This window comes from Orbicella franksi, chromosome 6 (assembly GCF_964199315.1).
Source record: "Orbicella franksi chromosome 6, jaOrbFran1.1, whole genome shotgun sequence".
In the NCBI taxonomy this organism is placed as follows: domain Eukaryota; kingdom Metazoa; phylum Cnidaria; class Anthozoa; order Scleractinia; family Merulinidae; genus Orbicella; species Orbicella franksi.
Genome location: NC_138150.1, coordinates 267,655 through 282,748, shown reverse-complemented (window position 1 = coordinate 282,748; position 15,094 = coordinate 267,655). Strand labels below are relative to the sequence as shown.

The following is a 15,094-nucleotide window of genomic DNA, read 5'->3' as shown; positions in this document are numbered from 1 at the left end:
TGATCAATTTAAACCAATAAGAATCAGAGAAAATTTAGTGTTGAACTATAACAGTGATAGTTGAAGAGATCATAGAGAGCGAATACTCTAATTGTTTCGTTTTGGTTATGGAGAAACAAGAGATAATTTTAATGATATGTCACACAATATTGACAAAACCCATGTGAAACTTCAAGACTATTCTTTTGATTGTCTTTTAATGCGATGAGCGGTAGATAATGACTAATTTTAGCTGGGCGGCTTTAATGAAAGAGTTCACGCTCTAAGGGGCATTATGGGTAATTAGGGCAAATTTAAAAAGAAGCAAAGGCGTAAAACAAATGTTTATCTTTATATTTCCGTTCTGATTTCACATTTGGAGACGAAACATACACTGTAGACGGAGAAACCCCTTCTCTAGGTTTACCAGCTTTTTTGAGCCGATCGAGTGGTTGTTGTGGCGTAGGAATATTTATTTCGGTTAAAACCGACTGATTTGATCAAGTCTTGGCCGCTCAAGCCACAAAAGTAACATCTCCGTCATTCTGATAAGTAGGCTAATCGACTCAGAAACGCTAGTAAGGTTTCTCTATTTACAGTAAAAGTTTCTTCTCGAAAATGAAACTCAGAACGGAAATATGAAGAAAAACGGTTATTTTGCCGCTTTCAGTTGTTGGCAATCTTGCCCTGATTACCCATAATGCCCCTTGGAGCGTGAACTCCTCTATTAGAAAAAGTTTGAATGGTTTCATTAATTATAACGATTAAAGAAAGTAACATTGAAACATACGCCTACTGATGTGAAAGTTTTCTTACAGTAAGGCGCGCTTTCTCTCCGAGCTTTTGGAACGAGAGCAAAATTAGAAAATTCCCTAGGAAAGTCCAGAATACCCGAAACATAAACCAGGCATTCAACCGAGACCTCCGCAAATTCCCTGCGCAAAATCGAGCGGGACAAATTTCCGCGAAGAAATTTTCGAAAATGTTTTGTGCTTCGCGAGATTCGTTATCTTTTTCGGAGTATTTTTGCAAATTATTGGAGATAGTCTAAACTAAAAATGCTCACGGTTCTGATCTGTAAATTCGTGTAGCTTGGGTACCTGATAAATGAGCTGTGCCATTCAAGATATGATCGCAACGAGGGTTTTTTTTTATGACCAAACAAAAGTAGTAATGACCGCGCTCACGAGCTCTGAAGTGGAACTTAACTTATAACTTTTAAAAATAGCTATATATGTTTTGGCGTTTAATTTGGAGTTTTGTTGCATGTAAATGATAACGTATATGAGACAAAGGAATAAACCAAGGGCAATATTACACCACAATACATATTGGTAGAAGAACATGGCCTTTCATGGATCTTTTTAATAACTTTTAAAACACTCTTGTAATCATAGCGGTCAATACTCTAGTCATATAAGAATAAATAGTGCTTTCTGACCCTACAGCTAATCTTACTCAATACATGTACATCAACACTAAACGTTATTTTAAAAGCACAGCAAAAACGTACAACCGCTTTTTTAATAATGTCAGAAGGGCATTTATTGTGCGAACTGTTTAATAACCAAACCACAGGAAAGAAAATATAAAGAGGATCTGGCAGCAAATAACAGGCGCCAAGGAGATTCGTCACAAAGAATTCAAACTAAATCTGGATAATCAATGGTACGAGTAAAATCGTGGATGTAATTTCAAGCACATTTTATCAAACGTCGCATAACTTAGACAAAATGGAGGTGAAATTATATCCTAATTTTCCAAGTACTCTTTTTATTGCCTTCGTTGCAATGAAAAACAAATACAGCCAGCTAGAGAGCTTTGATTACTATCGCACTTGTCATTCAGTTTTTGTTAGGATTTGAAAGATAGCAGTGCCCACGACATTTTTCATATTCCGCAAAATAACAACCTTTTCCTCGACATAACTTTAATAGTTTCCTTTTCCATCTCATGAAAGTATCAATAACGTATTAGCGATTTGTCAACCTATTTTGATTCGACCGCATAATTAGAAGTGGTGTGACCGAATTTTGAAAGTCGAAGACTGTTTGAGGCAGGATTTGCAATTTCATTCATGAAATTACGTGTGGAGTCCAAGTTATTATTGATTCTAGCTTTAGGCGTAATGGAAGCGCGATGCATGAAGGACAAGGTCTCTGCTGAATTATGAATGATTTTAAAACGCCAACAAAACTGAACATCTAGTATACATGGATACTTTGACCAGTACACAGACCATAAAAGACTTCAAGCAACCACGCAGAGCGCACTCCCTAGTTCTGAAACCTCTTTTGAGCGTGTCAATCTCAAGTGGAATAACAACTAGAAATGGCAACAAATTGAACCTCCACTCTGAAAAAGAAAATTTATATCGTGCAAAGTGTTGCATTCCATGAGATTAAAATAATATTAAATTAATAATAACAATATTAATATAATATTAACAGGATAATAATAATAAGAAGAAGAAGAAGAGGAAGAAGAAGAAGAAGAAGATGATGAAGAAGAAGAGGAAGAAAAGGAAGAATAATAACAAGAATAATAATAATAATAATAATAATAATAAGAAGAATAGAGATTTCGCTGTATTTTAAGTATATAAAAACATTTTCAGTGTTATTTCGCTGGTGCCTGTAAAAATACTGGCTTGAGAAACAAGCTTGATATAATGAGGACAGATATTTTTACGACCGGAATAATTACTAAAGTTACCTCAAATATATTTTTTTAAATAATAGAATGATCAAAATCTCGTTATTCCACTTATCGCCTCCGATCTATAAATCTAGAAGTGTAAAGTCCTTAAGAGATATGGATATATATTAAATAGTCTGATGTTACCCAGATAGACGTAGAGCGGCATATTCCATATTACTGGCTGATTAGACTACGAGAAATTTATATTACACGAAAAGGCCACAGTCAGTTCGATATTCATCAGTTTCTCGTTAATCATAACTTTGCAAACTTTTATATTAATAACTTTTAATTACCACAAAAAAGGGAGCAAGTTATCGCGCGTGTAGTTATATCCTGTCCGATAGAGTGACGTGTTTCGCGGAAATGTCGCCGACTAAACATCTCTGTATAAATGTGCCAACATTTATTTCTTTTGCAACAAGAACTTTGCAGCCAGCTGACTGCCTCCTCCTTCGGATAAACTGGTGAGGTCAAGTTCGAGTTGTTATTCAGTTTTACTTACGTGTATTTTTTCCATTTAAATTTGTTTTACCTGGAGGATTAAGCCAATACGCATTTCTTCACACATACTGCTAAAATTGAATGTGCAATCGAATCAAATCAGTTTAAAACTGTTACAAAAAATGAAAAAAACAAAAAAACAAAAAAACAAACAAAAAACAAAAAACAAAATGCAGCGAGATCTAGGGAACAAATGATCAAAACTGTTAAAGACTGAGTGTGTATTAATTGGCCTTGGTCGCTCAAATAAGCATTTATAACGCTATTACTGGGGAAGTCACCATCTAGTGGATAATGTAGTATGCTTTGTTCACATTTATCCACATGATTATGTGCGATTTATCCGCTGGATACTGGGTCCTGAACAACACAATCATGAATTTTACTTTCCAGGCGTTAAGAGATATGAAGTTCGTTTATGCGTTTTACGGCTTGATGCTTTTTTTAAAGCATGGTGCTGGCCATGCGGTTAAATGTTTAGGCTAGCCTTGTCCAACCACATTTTATTTTTTGCTTTCCGAGACATCAATCGTGACACTTTGTCTCCCTGCGCCCCGAAACACGTGATGTGGCAATGCGTGTTTCGGGGCGCAAGTGAGGTCAAAGTACGGAACTTGATCTAGTGAACGGGTCATTTTGCTATTTATGTGCGTTAGCTCTTGGGCTGGCGTTACATATTTTCGCTACACAGTGTTGACGAGTCCCAATAAGGACGAAACAGCTGTCTACTGTTGCGATCCTTCTTTATCGGTTCTTGTCGTGTCGGTGTCTTGAAACGTCTTTCACGTAGTATCAGCCTTACAGTCTATGGTTTGTCATTTTCTTTTATAGTTCGATTAAATTTTTTAAGTTACAGTAACCAGCTCTCAAGAGCCGCAAGTTTATGTCGGATACGCCTAAACATATTTGTTTTGATTTCTTTTTTTTTTTCTTACAGAAGCTGACCTCCTGTCTTGAGAATGAAAACCTTGACTGTACTTCTGTGGTTGGCGTCTGTCAGTAAGTCGAAAAATCACCCTATCAAAGTTGAATAGTGACATAGCTGTACAGACACCTACGCACTTGGAAGGGGGGGGGGGAGGGGAATGATGACCCCATTGTCCGAAAAGAAATACCATGCCTGAATGCGTGAGTATTGAATTCAGAATACAAATGCACTCAAATTCCAGTAAAGAGAAAAACGTCCCCAATTCTCACGTCTAGTGAAACTTTTATAATTTCAAAAATAGTTAATTTGAACCCTCGCATACTCTATGACCTCGATCGACGGCATAGTAAAATCAGAAATTATAAAAGAAAAAAGTTATTTCTTCCTCGTATGAAAATTTCAAGAAAAAGTTGAAAACGGCTCTTTGGCGAGCCGTTCTAAACAGTTCTTTTTAGAGGCCCCACACAAAGCAAAGTATTCTTTGGCTTTGATTCTCTTGTCATTGTTTTGTTGAAGGTGGGAAATTGGAAATGGAAGTAATATCCATATCGTGTATTTTCTCGATACACATTTAACCCATTTGATGCTTTCCGAAACAGAAACAGGCAAGGAACACTGAGAAACAGGCAAGGCAAACGTCAGGGAAAGTAGCCAGCTAGACTTGAAATCTTTTGGAAGGTTACACCCTGTCGCTCCGTGTTTTGCCAGAAATATTTCAAAAATGTTCGAAACTGAGGTTAGGCTGCAGTCCCCCTCTCCGCTCCCCGGTCACTTTCAGCCCCTAAGCCTATGAATAATGGCATACGACTTGTTTCTCGCAGCACTAAAATCTTTTACTCGACTTTTACTCTAAGGGCTTAGATTGTTGGGCGCTTAGACACGCCAAGAAATTAAACGACAGGTTACTTTACTTACCTTCCAATCGAACCCGGGACCAAATCTGGCCATAGCTTTGTATTTAGCAAAGAAGCATTGTACTACTAACTTTCCAATTTTTAGACTAATATCTGTCATTTTTCCATGGTTTCTGCTCGATAGGTCATGTTGCTGGAAACCTCTGTCGTGGGGTGAAGTGCGAGGTCGACTTCACAACAATAGGATGCTACAAAGATACGGTATAACCCACATTAGACTTAAGATATAGCCCGCATTAGGTTCAAGTTAGATCGATATTACGATCAGAGATGTCCATCTTATAAGAATGGTAAATTATAGGTTCTCTTGTACTACCGTGTAGCTGAATTGGTGGGACGAAAGATAGGATTTGGTACACTAGACACGATAAGACAAAGTATGTGTGTCTCTTAAATTCTCAGTCCAACAGAGCTCTGCCCAATTACATATACAACGAGCGTGATCCCTCCATCAAGAACTATGGTGGTAGAAAGATCGACTGGTTTAACTGGAACGAATATTATCCGGGATTTGCTTGCCGCTGTGCACAGAAGGCGATGCAGTTAGGGTACGATCTTTTCGGTCTTCAGTTTTACGGTAAGTTTAATGATTTTATTTAACTAGCGTGCGTGCCTGTTTCAATGAGTGTCTCTTGCTGACAAATGCCCAAGTATTTAAAGGAGTATGTCAGCCTCAGGACGCGACGACAATTATATACATAAAAAAAGACTATTCTTTTCTCTAATCTAGTCAGAAATTTTGCATCCCTTTTTATTACAAAGTATAACGGTTTAAGGTGGCTACCTATAGTTTTACTATCGTACGCGCGCTGAGGACGAAAGCTCAGTAATTTGCGCGCGCTAGAAGGAAAACGTCAGTGTTTTTGGATATTTTCTGACGTCAACATGAGCACAAAAAGCAAAACTGACAGTGAATTTTCTCGCATTTCCTTCGGTGAAATTCCGTAAAATTTGGCAGATTGGTAGTAAATATTTTACTTCAGTCGGAGCTCGTTTTACCGGGAAATCTATAAGACCAGACTTTTTGCAGCAGTAAAAGACATAAATTTGAAAAAATCGATTAAACTGCCTTTACAAACCCTCCCTTTTTTCGTGTTTAAAATTCGCATCCCGCTGAAAGCGATGTGTTGTAAAAAGTTTGGAAGATTTCACCGAAGAAAATTCAAGAAAATCACAGATAAAGCCACACAAACAGTACAAAACACATTTGTTTGGGCATTTATAATTCAAGACTAAAGCCCAAAATTTTAACAGAGATGATAGCAAAACACTATTTAATCATTCGTTATTACATGTAATAAGTTTGAAAGGACTGGGTGTGAAAGCGAATGCAAAAACTGCATTCAAAACATAACACTGGCGAGCGCAACGCCATAAATGATTACCCCATAGAGCCACCTTAACTACATGCAGTAGTAATTTAAAAACGAATCGCGAGGCGGTCTTCAGTGGTGGTTCTCACAATTAGCGGTCATTGTCCCTCCATAAATTATAGCTATAACTAACTACCTTCCAGTTGTTAAAAGATCTTTCATGATGGAAAATACTTTGTGTCGTTAAAGGGACTCTGCGGATGGCTGCGATTTCAGAATTTAGAGATCTTATTTATTTTGAAGAATTACGCTAACATTGGCTAAGGCCTCACGTAAACACTATATCGGAGAGATATCATCCAGATTTGAGGGGTTTTTTAAAATTGTTTCACGACTTCTTTCACATGGTCAAGAGCGATGGTTGTGGTTTTATAAGTTCAAATTCAATCGAGAGTAGCAAAATTATCACAAGCAGTTGAAAATGAAAGTAATACAGGATTTATATACGTTTATATAATAATCAAATCTATGCGCGCGCTCTGACAGGTCAATCAGCTATGATTTATTGTGCCAATAAACTCATGGAAATTCAGCGTGTCTTCTGAATTATTATATAAAAGCAATAGACCACAAGTTTCTATGGTCTATAGGCTGATAAACCACTTGAGATGTTGAAAGAACACTCGAGGAATTCGTAAATCACGAGCCGCAGGCTAGTGATTTACGAATCCTTTTCGTGTTGTTCCGACATCCCGCGTGGTTTATTAGCCTATAAACCATAGAGACTTGTGGTCTGTTCCTTAATTCGTGCGTTTTGTTTACATGGACGTATTCCCAGTAGTTTTCTTCCATTATGTACGTGTTTTGTATTGCCGCGTGCACTCTTCTGTATTCATTATAACGATCACACTCAAATGAAATACGCTCTATACAGTAGAATCACTGCAAACAGACAACAAGCAGATCGTCACGTCATGAACACATGCACACTACATGCAGACCTACCATCACAGACTTGTCATCCCTGTTTATTTGGGCACCCCATAACTGGATAAAAATACCGTCGTATTGTGTAGGTTAATTTTGTTGTCTGGGATTTTGCCTGCGAATTAAAGGGTACGGACGCTGACTTCTCTCTCTTCACATAAGCTTCCCTTTCACAAAGAACCTTTTTCAAAGTTCAGTTTGACCCAGATTAGAAAATATTTTTCTGGATTCATCTGATCAGGAGCCCATGAGTCCTGGACTCCTTTCGTATCTGTATTTCTAAAACACTCCATCGAGTCTTCTAAAGGTATGTGAAAAAGAACTTATCAATAACACTCTTCATGATACTCTGTATGATTTTAGTGCACGTGTTTTTATGTTAATCAAAACTGTAACAACATTCTCGAACGTGATTGGCTATCAGCGGCCCGATTTGAGCATTAATTGGACAGTGTATACGCGTCATGCTTGTAATTAGACAGTACGCGTCATTTTGTGCGCGCTGTTGCGGTGCACTTTGTTGAGTAAACTGCTGTGTTTTTCAGCATTAATAACGACGTTTAATCGTTCAGCGCTTAATCGATGGTTTGTTCGTTTCTCGAATTTTGTCATAGTTTTGATTAATTGGTAACAGGACATCGTGTCGTCCAATTCAGTCTGTAATCATACTCGTGATTAACAAATCGGACTCCCGCTTCGCAGTCGTTCGATTTTGTTTATCACTCGTATGATTACAGACCGAATTGGACTCCACTCAGTCCTATTACCATTAGTAATAGTTGTTCCAGATTGTAAGAGGAAAGAAGAGAAACTTATTGGGAGCTCTTTCAACATGACGCCGTGTTTTACCAAATTTTCCCTTCTATTAAAAATTCAATGATCGTGTCACGTTTTTGGCAATTAGGAGAGTGTTGGGCTGGTAACAGTAATCAACATGACTACAAAAAGCACGGGGCAGATATGAAAGGCTGTTTACAAGATGACTATCAGGAATGCCATGAAGGGTCACGCTTCTGTATGGGTAAACAATGGCGCAACATGGTGTATCGGATTGGTAAGTATTATCATATTTCATTGTAACCTGCTTGAACATGTAAGTTCTTCTTGCTCGTCTTAAGCACTTTAGTACACCGAAGTGGAAGAGATGGGGAGGGTGATTGGAATAGTGGAGAGTGTAGGGTGGAGAGTGGAGAGTGGAGGGTGGAGGCTGGAGGGTGGAGGGTGGAGGGTGGAGGGTGGAAAGGTGGAGGGTGAAGGGTGGAGAGTGAAGAGTGAAGGGTGAAAAGTGAAGCTAATCAATCAATCAACCACTCAATCAATCATTTATTTTAACACGTTTCATCGAGGAGCTAAGAACTCGTTCAAAATACGAACGTGTATAAATGAGAACTATATTAATTACAGCTAATAATATTATTCTATTCTAGCTAATAATGTTATTCTATTTAAGCCAGAGTGTATTAGTTGCCAGCAAGGTAAGAGTCTCAAGCTTGCTCATTAGAAGAACACACGTAGACATGTAAGCTTACCACCTCCCTTAAAAAGATTATTCAATCTGCCTTGAACAATGCGTGAATGAAACTGCTTTTGAGCATTTCGCCTGTGGAGTTTAAATTCAATATATTCGCATGAACATATCTGACACAGACGTAAGCTATTGAGCGATTTTCGCTTGAGTATCGACAAATCATTGGTTTTGCTTTACTACGCTACATTCATGCCACTTTGTCATCCAATCAGAAGTAAAACCCAAGTCAGTTGTGACTTACTCGCGCACATTTTCCTGCGCTTAGCGTCAGCTACAAAATGTACTTATTTCATGGACACGTATTCAAGTGTGAAAAAATCTTTGTTGTTACAGAGGACACGAGCTGCCCTACGATTGCTTTCGAGAGGGTTGGTTGTTTTAGAGATCTCCACAGCAAATTAGCCAGACCACTGCCAGAATATATTTCCAACGATCGAGACCCCACCGTAAAAACCGGATTCAGTGGAAAGCGAATTGATTGGCGAAATTGGGATGTGTATGTACCGGATTTTGCCTGTAGGTGTGCAGCTAAAGCCAAAGCCAAGAATTACACCTTCTTCGGCATGCAATTTTACGGTAAGAGAAACAATATTAGCTTAAGAAAAATGCTCAATCACAGGTTATAAAAGCAGTGATCTGTGGTATTACTATAACAGTTTTACGTAAACAAATATTCCTGGAAATAGTCCTAAAATGTAAGGAAGTGAACTCGAATAAATGTGGAAAAGCGCAGATATGTTATGTAAATTAACATGCTGTATGACTCTAGGTAGGTCTTATGTGCCACATGACACGAAGAAGATAGGCAACATGACTCTAGGACTTCAAAGGGGATCGCCTCGCGAGTATGATCTCAGACCAAAAGGGAACTGCTGGGAAGATGCACTGTAGGCGTTCTGACAAAGACACACCATAAAATTAAGTTCAATTCAATCTAAATGAGAAACAGATAATAATAAATGCTGTGGACAAAAGTCCATCATTTATGAATATAATTTTTGACTTTGACTAGTTTTGAAAAAGCTACCGAAAAAAAAAAAAGGCGAAGTTATTATTACTAGTGTGTTCCTCTGCCATTTGCTACGGCAGGATCGATTCTGTAAGTTTGATGTGTGCCTTTTTTATAAGTAAAGGTTTTTTAAAATAATTTGAAGTGAAAAATAACGGTAAGAGCGCGCGACGTTTCGACCGAACTTCGGTCATTATCAAGCTTAACGTTTTTATGTGCAGCATAACCCTCACCCCTTCTTTTACTTACTTCTTAACTCTAACCCTTACCTCTTTTTTATATTTTCATACTTTACATATTTTTACTTCTTTGCTTTATATTTTTAAGGACGTTCGCCCTAATTGCTTCTGCGCATCCTTACTGCTCACAATGCTGCGCACGCAAATATCACAGGCCACGTCATGCATGAGAGCACGCGCCAAGCAATAAAATGAACAATGATAGGGCAGATGGCCATTGCTATAGCTTTGCCTGGATTTAACGATCTTGGACGTTCGGTGACACCTATTTTTCTGTTGATAGATCAATTTTCTCTACCGATTTTCTTACAGGAGAGTGCTGGAGCGGCCCAGACAGTCATCTGACATATTATAGAGATGGAATCAGTGGAAGTCGCTGTATTGACCAATGTTTCATGCCCTGTACCAGAAGCAGTCCGTTCTGCTCTGGGACAGGCTTTGCCAACTACGTCTATAGGATAAGTAAGAAAGACCATTTGATAAAACTCGGTATTCGTTTTTTCTTTCTATCGTGTAAAATAATTTATTTTTAACTCAGGTGACTATCGTCTCAGTTCTCGAGGTGGTCTGTCCGTAAAAAAGTACAAACCGTTTTTTCTCTAATTTTTTTTTCTTTAGGGGACGGCTCGTGTGAAGTAAATATCAGTCCTGTGGGTTGTTACAAAGAAAACAAAAAGAACCTCGCTATGCCAGGTATTTTCTATAATGAAGCGGCGCCAGACAAACCGAACTTCGCTGGAAATATGCTTCAGTTTAGTGAGAAGTATGAAGTGGACTTCCCAGAATTCCTCTGCAGATGCGCACGTAAGGCACAAATAAATGGCTGGGAGTATTTCGGAGTCAGGGAACTGGGTGAGTAACAGTCTCGCAAAAACGAAAGAATAAACTCTTCCTCGTCAAAGAGTTCTTTCCAATGATGCTGAATCGGAGAATTTTTTGGGTTTGAAATTTTCGATTCCGGTATTTTTTGGGGAGGAAAATTTGACAATGTTTTTTTTTTTGGTGCGGTTTGCGGGAGGGTGGCTTGGTTTAAATAAGGATTTTTAGAGGGTATTCAAAGCAAGTGAAAGGAGAATTTGTTTCAGCCCATTCATTTTAAGACCTCAGGGCTTCACGTGAACGCTATCAGTTCTCTTCATCGCTATTTAATTTGTGCAGTCTTAAGCAACAGCCAAGCAGGCTTCTCTTCTGTAAACCGTCAGCAATATCATCAGTACGATCGATGTCATCATTGGTCCATACGCCTTTCTTGATGGTCTGGACCGTTTCTGCCCTTCTGTCTGAAATAGGTCGAAACCTTTTTCTAATTATTCGTTACGATAAGATCTAGATTATCCCTAACTTTAAGATTATATTATAGCTATCTGCACCTTATTTCTATAAAGATAAGCTAGTTTCACAAAGTGTACACAAACAGGTTGTTCCACTCTGTTTAAAAACAACTAACCATCAATAGCCTTTTTCCCCGCCCCAAAGAGCGAGACGATCATGATTCTGACTGCCAGAAATCAGGCATAGTGTGCAAAATCAATTGCACACAGTGTAATTTTGTGTACTGTAGCCAAACAGAAAGATCATTGAAGACCCGAATTGCGGAGCACAGAAAGGCAATGGCAGGTTCTGACCAAAACTCCAAAGTTGCAAGTCATGTCCACCATTTCAACCGCAGCATGAACTTTGAAAACGTCAAGGTCGTTGGTTTCGAAGCTAATTACCACGAGCGACTTTTCCTCGAAGCCCGGCACTCTACTCTGGACCGGAACTCTGGGAACGATCATATCCTACGTCCAGAAGCCTACAAAGGCATCGCAAGGGCATGAATTACATGGTCACGCGCGCAAGCTTCGCGTTACGTTACTTTAAATAGCGTATTACAACGAACTTCGCTTTCATATCACTGATGAAGGCTTAAGCATTAGCCGAAACGTCTGTTGAAAAATATCAAGAGTCAGTGGCAAACCTTTTTCCATAGAACTTAGATTGTTTCAACGTTCGTTGAAACTTTATATCAGGTATACTTGTTAATGTCGTCACTAGTGACGACAACGATGTTGATATGCGGATCCTGATGACGATGGCAGCATATCCACTGTTCTTTTTATCTCCTTTAGGGCTTTGTGTGCGCAGTAGTCCTGACATAACGAATTACGACAAGTATGGTTCATCAGACAAGTGTTTTGAGGACATAAGTTCAACTCAAACGTGTTCCAGTGGTTCAAAATTGTGTGGAGGCCGGGATACGGAGGCCAACTATGTGTACAGGATAACCTTTCCAGGTTAGTTAAGATTTCTTGATTCATACTTTGCATCATATGACGCATAAAATAGTCCTTGCGTGAAGCATTACTCCTAAACCAATTCTGGTGTCCAGCAAGGTCTTAATTATTTATCCCATTACGAGTTTGACGAATTCATCTTATCAGAGAATATTTGGCGTATTTGGGATGCAACAAATACCGGTTCACGACCTATATTTTAGATATTATATCTTCCTGCTGGCGTTGATTGGTTTAGCAAATTGAGGTCTACGAAAGCTATGTCTTAACCCCATTCAGACATGGGACTGGTAGGTGCCCACACCGACTCAAACCAAACCTTTGGTGACTTTTGCAATATCTAAGTTAAAGCTGCCTAACTTTGCGACTTTTTCTGAAATTTATCTAGAAAAGTTAAGTATAAGATTTCCCTGTGTAAGGAACTTGATGTTTCTATATATTTTTCTTTGCAACCCTAATTTGACAGTCAATCTTCTTGTTTTCAGTGACAAGCCTTGTGTAACTTTGACGAATTTTTTTTCTACATTTTAGAACTCTACAGCATCTTTATTGATTTGGATTAGTTTTGTGTTATTGTTGGCGATCACACGTCATGTTGTTACTTCAAATGAAACAGTTTTGAACGTACTATATACGATCCGAGTTTCTTTATCATTGCCTATAGTAAATATTCCTAGCGCTACGCAGCTGGATCACAAGGAAATCCAAATAGAGAAGCCAGGTCTGAATAGGGCCTAATGTGTATTTGTATGCATACTGAAATATAGGCTTGTGTTTATACGGATAAATCGAGTCACTTGAAGGATATCGAAGACAGCTGACTCACGTTTTACTAAGACTTCATTTAAGATAAATATTATGATATTTTACGATTTGATCTTCAATAAATTAAGGTTTAGCGTTTTTATATGTAACATTTCGAGGCTATGATTGATTATTAATATATTCTGAATGTCCAAGTGGTGAAGTTTTGGAATTTCATAAGTTTGTTACGCTAAACAAAAGTTAATAGGGCTGTAGGGAGAATTCCGTCGTTGTTTCAGTATTTCGTAGCTTCATGACGTCATGTCTATTTGACAGGTGCTGAAGGAGAGTCGACTGGCAGTGGATCGACTCAGGACGAAGCAGAAGACCACAGGCATCATTGAAACGCCCATTTAGCCAAATACCAAATCATACAGGAATGGAAACGAACTGCGTAAAGGACCTCATCATTAAAAACGATTTAGAGACTTAAATTCGATATTTCGAGGCTAAACGGCTAAGGGGATAATTGTAAGACAGTTGAAATTGTCATGACGTAAGGGATTGCAAAACGCTAAGGCATAACCAAGGGAAATGAAGTTGACGAAATGCGTTGTTTTCCGTAGCTCTTTAGACATTTCAGATCATATATGTCATAGGGTTTGCATTGTAGACTGTATAGAATAGAAAATAACTGTAATTAAAAGAAGGTCCTGAAAAACTATATTCTCAAACTCATTCAGTCATGTAGGAGGAAAATGAAACAAACTGCATTTAGATCACGTGGACGATCCTTGATACCCCTGTAAAGAACAGAATGATTACATGCCAGTTTGGGAACAAACAAGTGAATTGGGGTATACAAACAAACGTATTAGAGCACTTGTTATTCAGCAGAAAAGCAAAAGCGCTCCATGAATAATGGCGTATTTTTGTAAGCGCTTTCAGTACTAAGATTGCAAGATAAACTATTCGTTACACGTGACATTTAAAAAACCAAGAGCATTTGGTTTCTTTCTCATTACAAACCACGTGATATTCTCTAGAAAATTGTTATTTTATCCGCGTAAAAATTATTCATTCAAATACACAAAACTGTTTGAAAATTTGAAGGCAAGAATTCTCATCTCATAGTCTTTAATGGGAGTACAAACCACTCAAGTCAAAAGGTCTTTTGATCATTCGACGCACACTGGCTCTTTGCTACTTCTTGAGAGCGACCTTCCCGCTATCATGGATTATCACTCACGAGGTTCGCCAAAGTTGCCATATCAGTGGATATGTATTGGTAGTGTGTCAGGTTTAGATGTAATATATTAAACACGAAAGACCGTGTTTGACCACATTTCCAAACATCGAGAAGAGAGTTCAAAATTCGACGCGTAGCGGAGTATTTTTGACGAAATTCGAGGTGTTTGGAAATGTGGTCAAACCCTGTCTTGAGTGTTTGATATATCTTCTCAATTGTAACTAAAACTAAGGAGAAAACGGAGAAATGAAATCCTAAAAATCTATGCTAAATAAGAACAGATATCCAAACACTGTCTCTGTCATAATTTACTTTGTTTTAACTTGATGAATTATGAATGAGTTTGAGAAGCTCAGATCTACAAATGAGAAAGACCCTACCACCAATCCCCTCGCGCCATACACAATACATAGAAAACTGAACTGAAAAAGAAAGTCACTTGCAATTGAATAACAATAATAATAATGATAATGATAATGACAGTGATAATGATAATGATAATGATAATGGTAATGGCAATGGTAATGGTAATGGTAATGGTAATGGTAATGGTAATGGTAATGGTAATGATAATGATAGTGATAGTGATAGTGATAGTGATTGTGTGAACGTATAACATAACATTACTTTAAAATACCTCGTTGGATAAAAACGCAGAACGATAATAATAATAATAATAATAATAATAATAATAATTCAGAAATAGAATACATACATAAATTTA

At 38.0% G+C, this 15,094-nt stretch overlaps 1 protein-coding gene across 3 annotated transcripts; it reads left to right on the top strand.

Annotated features, from left to right (window-relative positions):
- Positions 1 to 3,113: 3,113 nt before the first annotated feature.
- Positions 3,114 to 13,834, top strand: LOC145489229 (uncharacterized). 3 transcript variants are annotated; one of them, XM_081468172.1, is made up of 10 exons: positions 3,114 to 3,146; positions 4,121 to 4,182; positions 5,150 to 5,226; positions 5,428 to 5,602; positions 8,230 to 8,379; positions 9,187 to 9,429; positions 10,414 to 10,563; positions 10,720 to 10,953; positions 12,213 to 12,377; positions 13,458 to 13,834. In XM_081468172.1, the coding sequence occupies exons 2-10, from the start codon at positions 4,143 to 4,145 to the stop codon at positions 13,523 to 13,525; spliced, it is 1,302 nt and encodes a 433-aa protein (XP_081324298.1). In that variant the 5' UTR covers positions 3,114 to 3,146; positions 4,121 to 4,142; the 3' UTR covers positions 13,526 to 13,834. The 3 variants fall into 3 exon arrangements, with proteins under 3 accessions (XP_081324298.1, XP_081324300.1, XP_081324299.1); XM_081468174.1 differs by lacking the exon at positions 13,458 to 13,834 and having other exon boundaries at positions 12,213 to 12,382; XM_081468173.1 differs by lacking the exon at positions 3,114 to 3,146 and having other exon boundaries at positions 3,567 to 4,182.
- Positions 13,835 to 15,094: the final 1,260 nt, after the last annotated feature.

What these genes read in the sequence shown, in the direction of transcription:
- LOC145489229 (XM_081468172.1), top strand. Translation starts at nt 4,143, where the DNA reads ATGAAAACCTTGACTGTACTTCTGTGGTTGGCGTCTGTCA. An exon ending in TCTGTGGTTGGCGTCTGTCA is followed by an intron (nt 4,183 to 5,149) that starts GTAAGTCGAAAA and finishes TCTGCTCGATAG; the next exon opens with GTCATGTTGCTGGAAACCTC. An exon ending in TTTCGGTCTTCAGTTTTACG is followed by an intron (nt 5,603 to 8,229) that starts GTAAGTTTAATG and finishes TTTGGCAATTAG; the next exon opens with GAGAGTGTTGGGCTGGTAAC.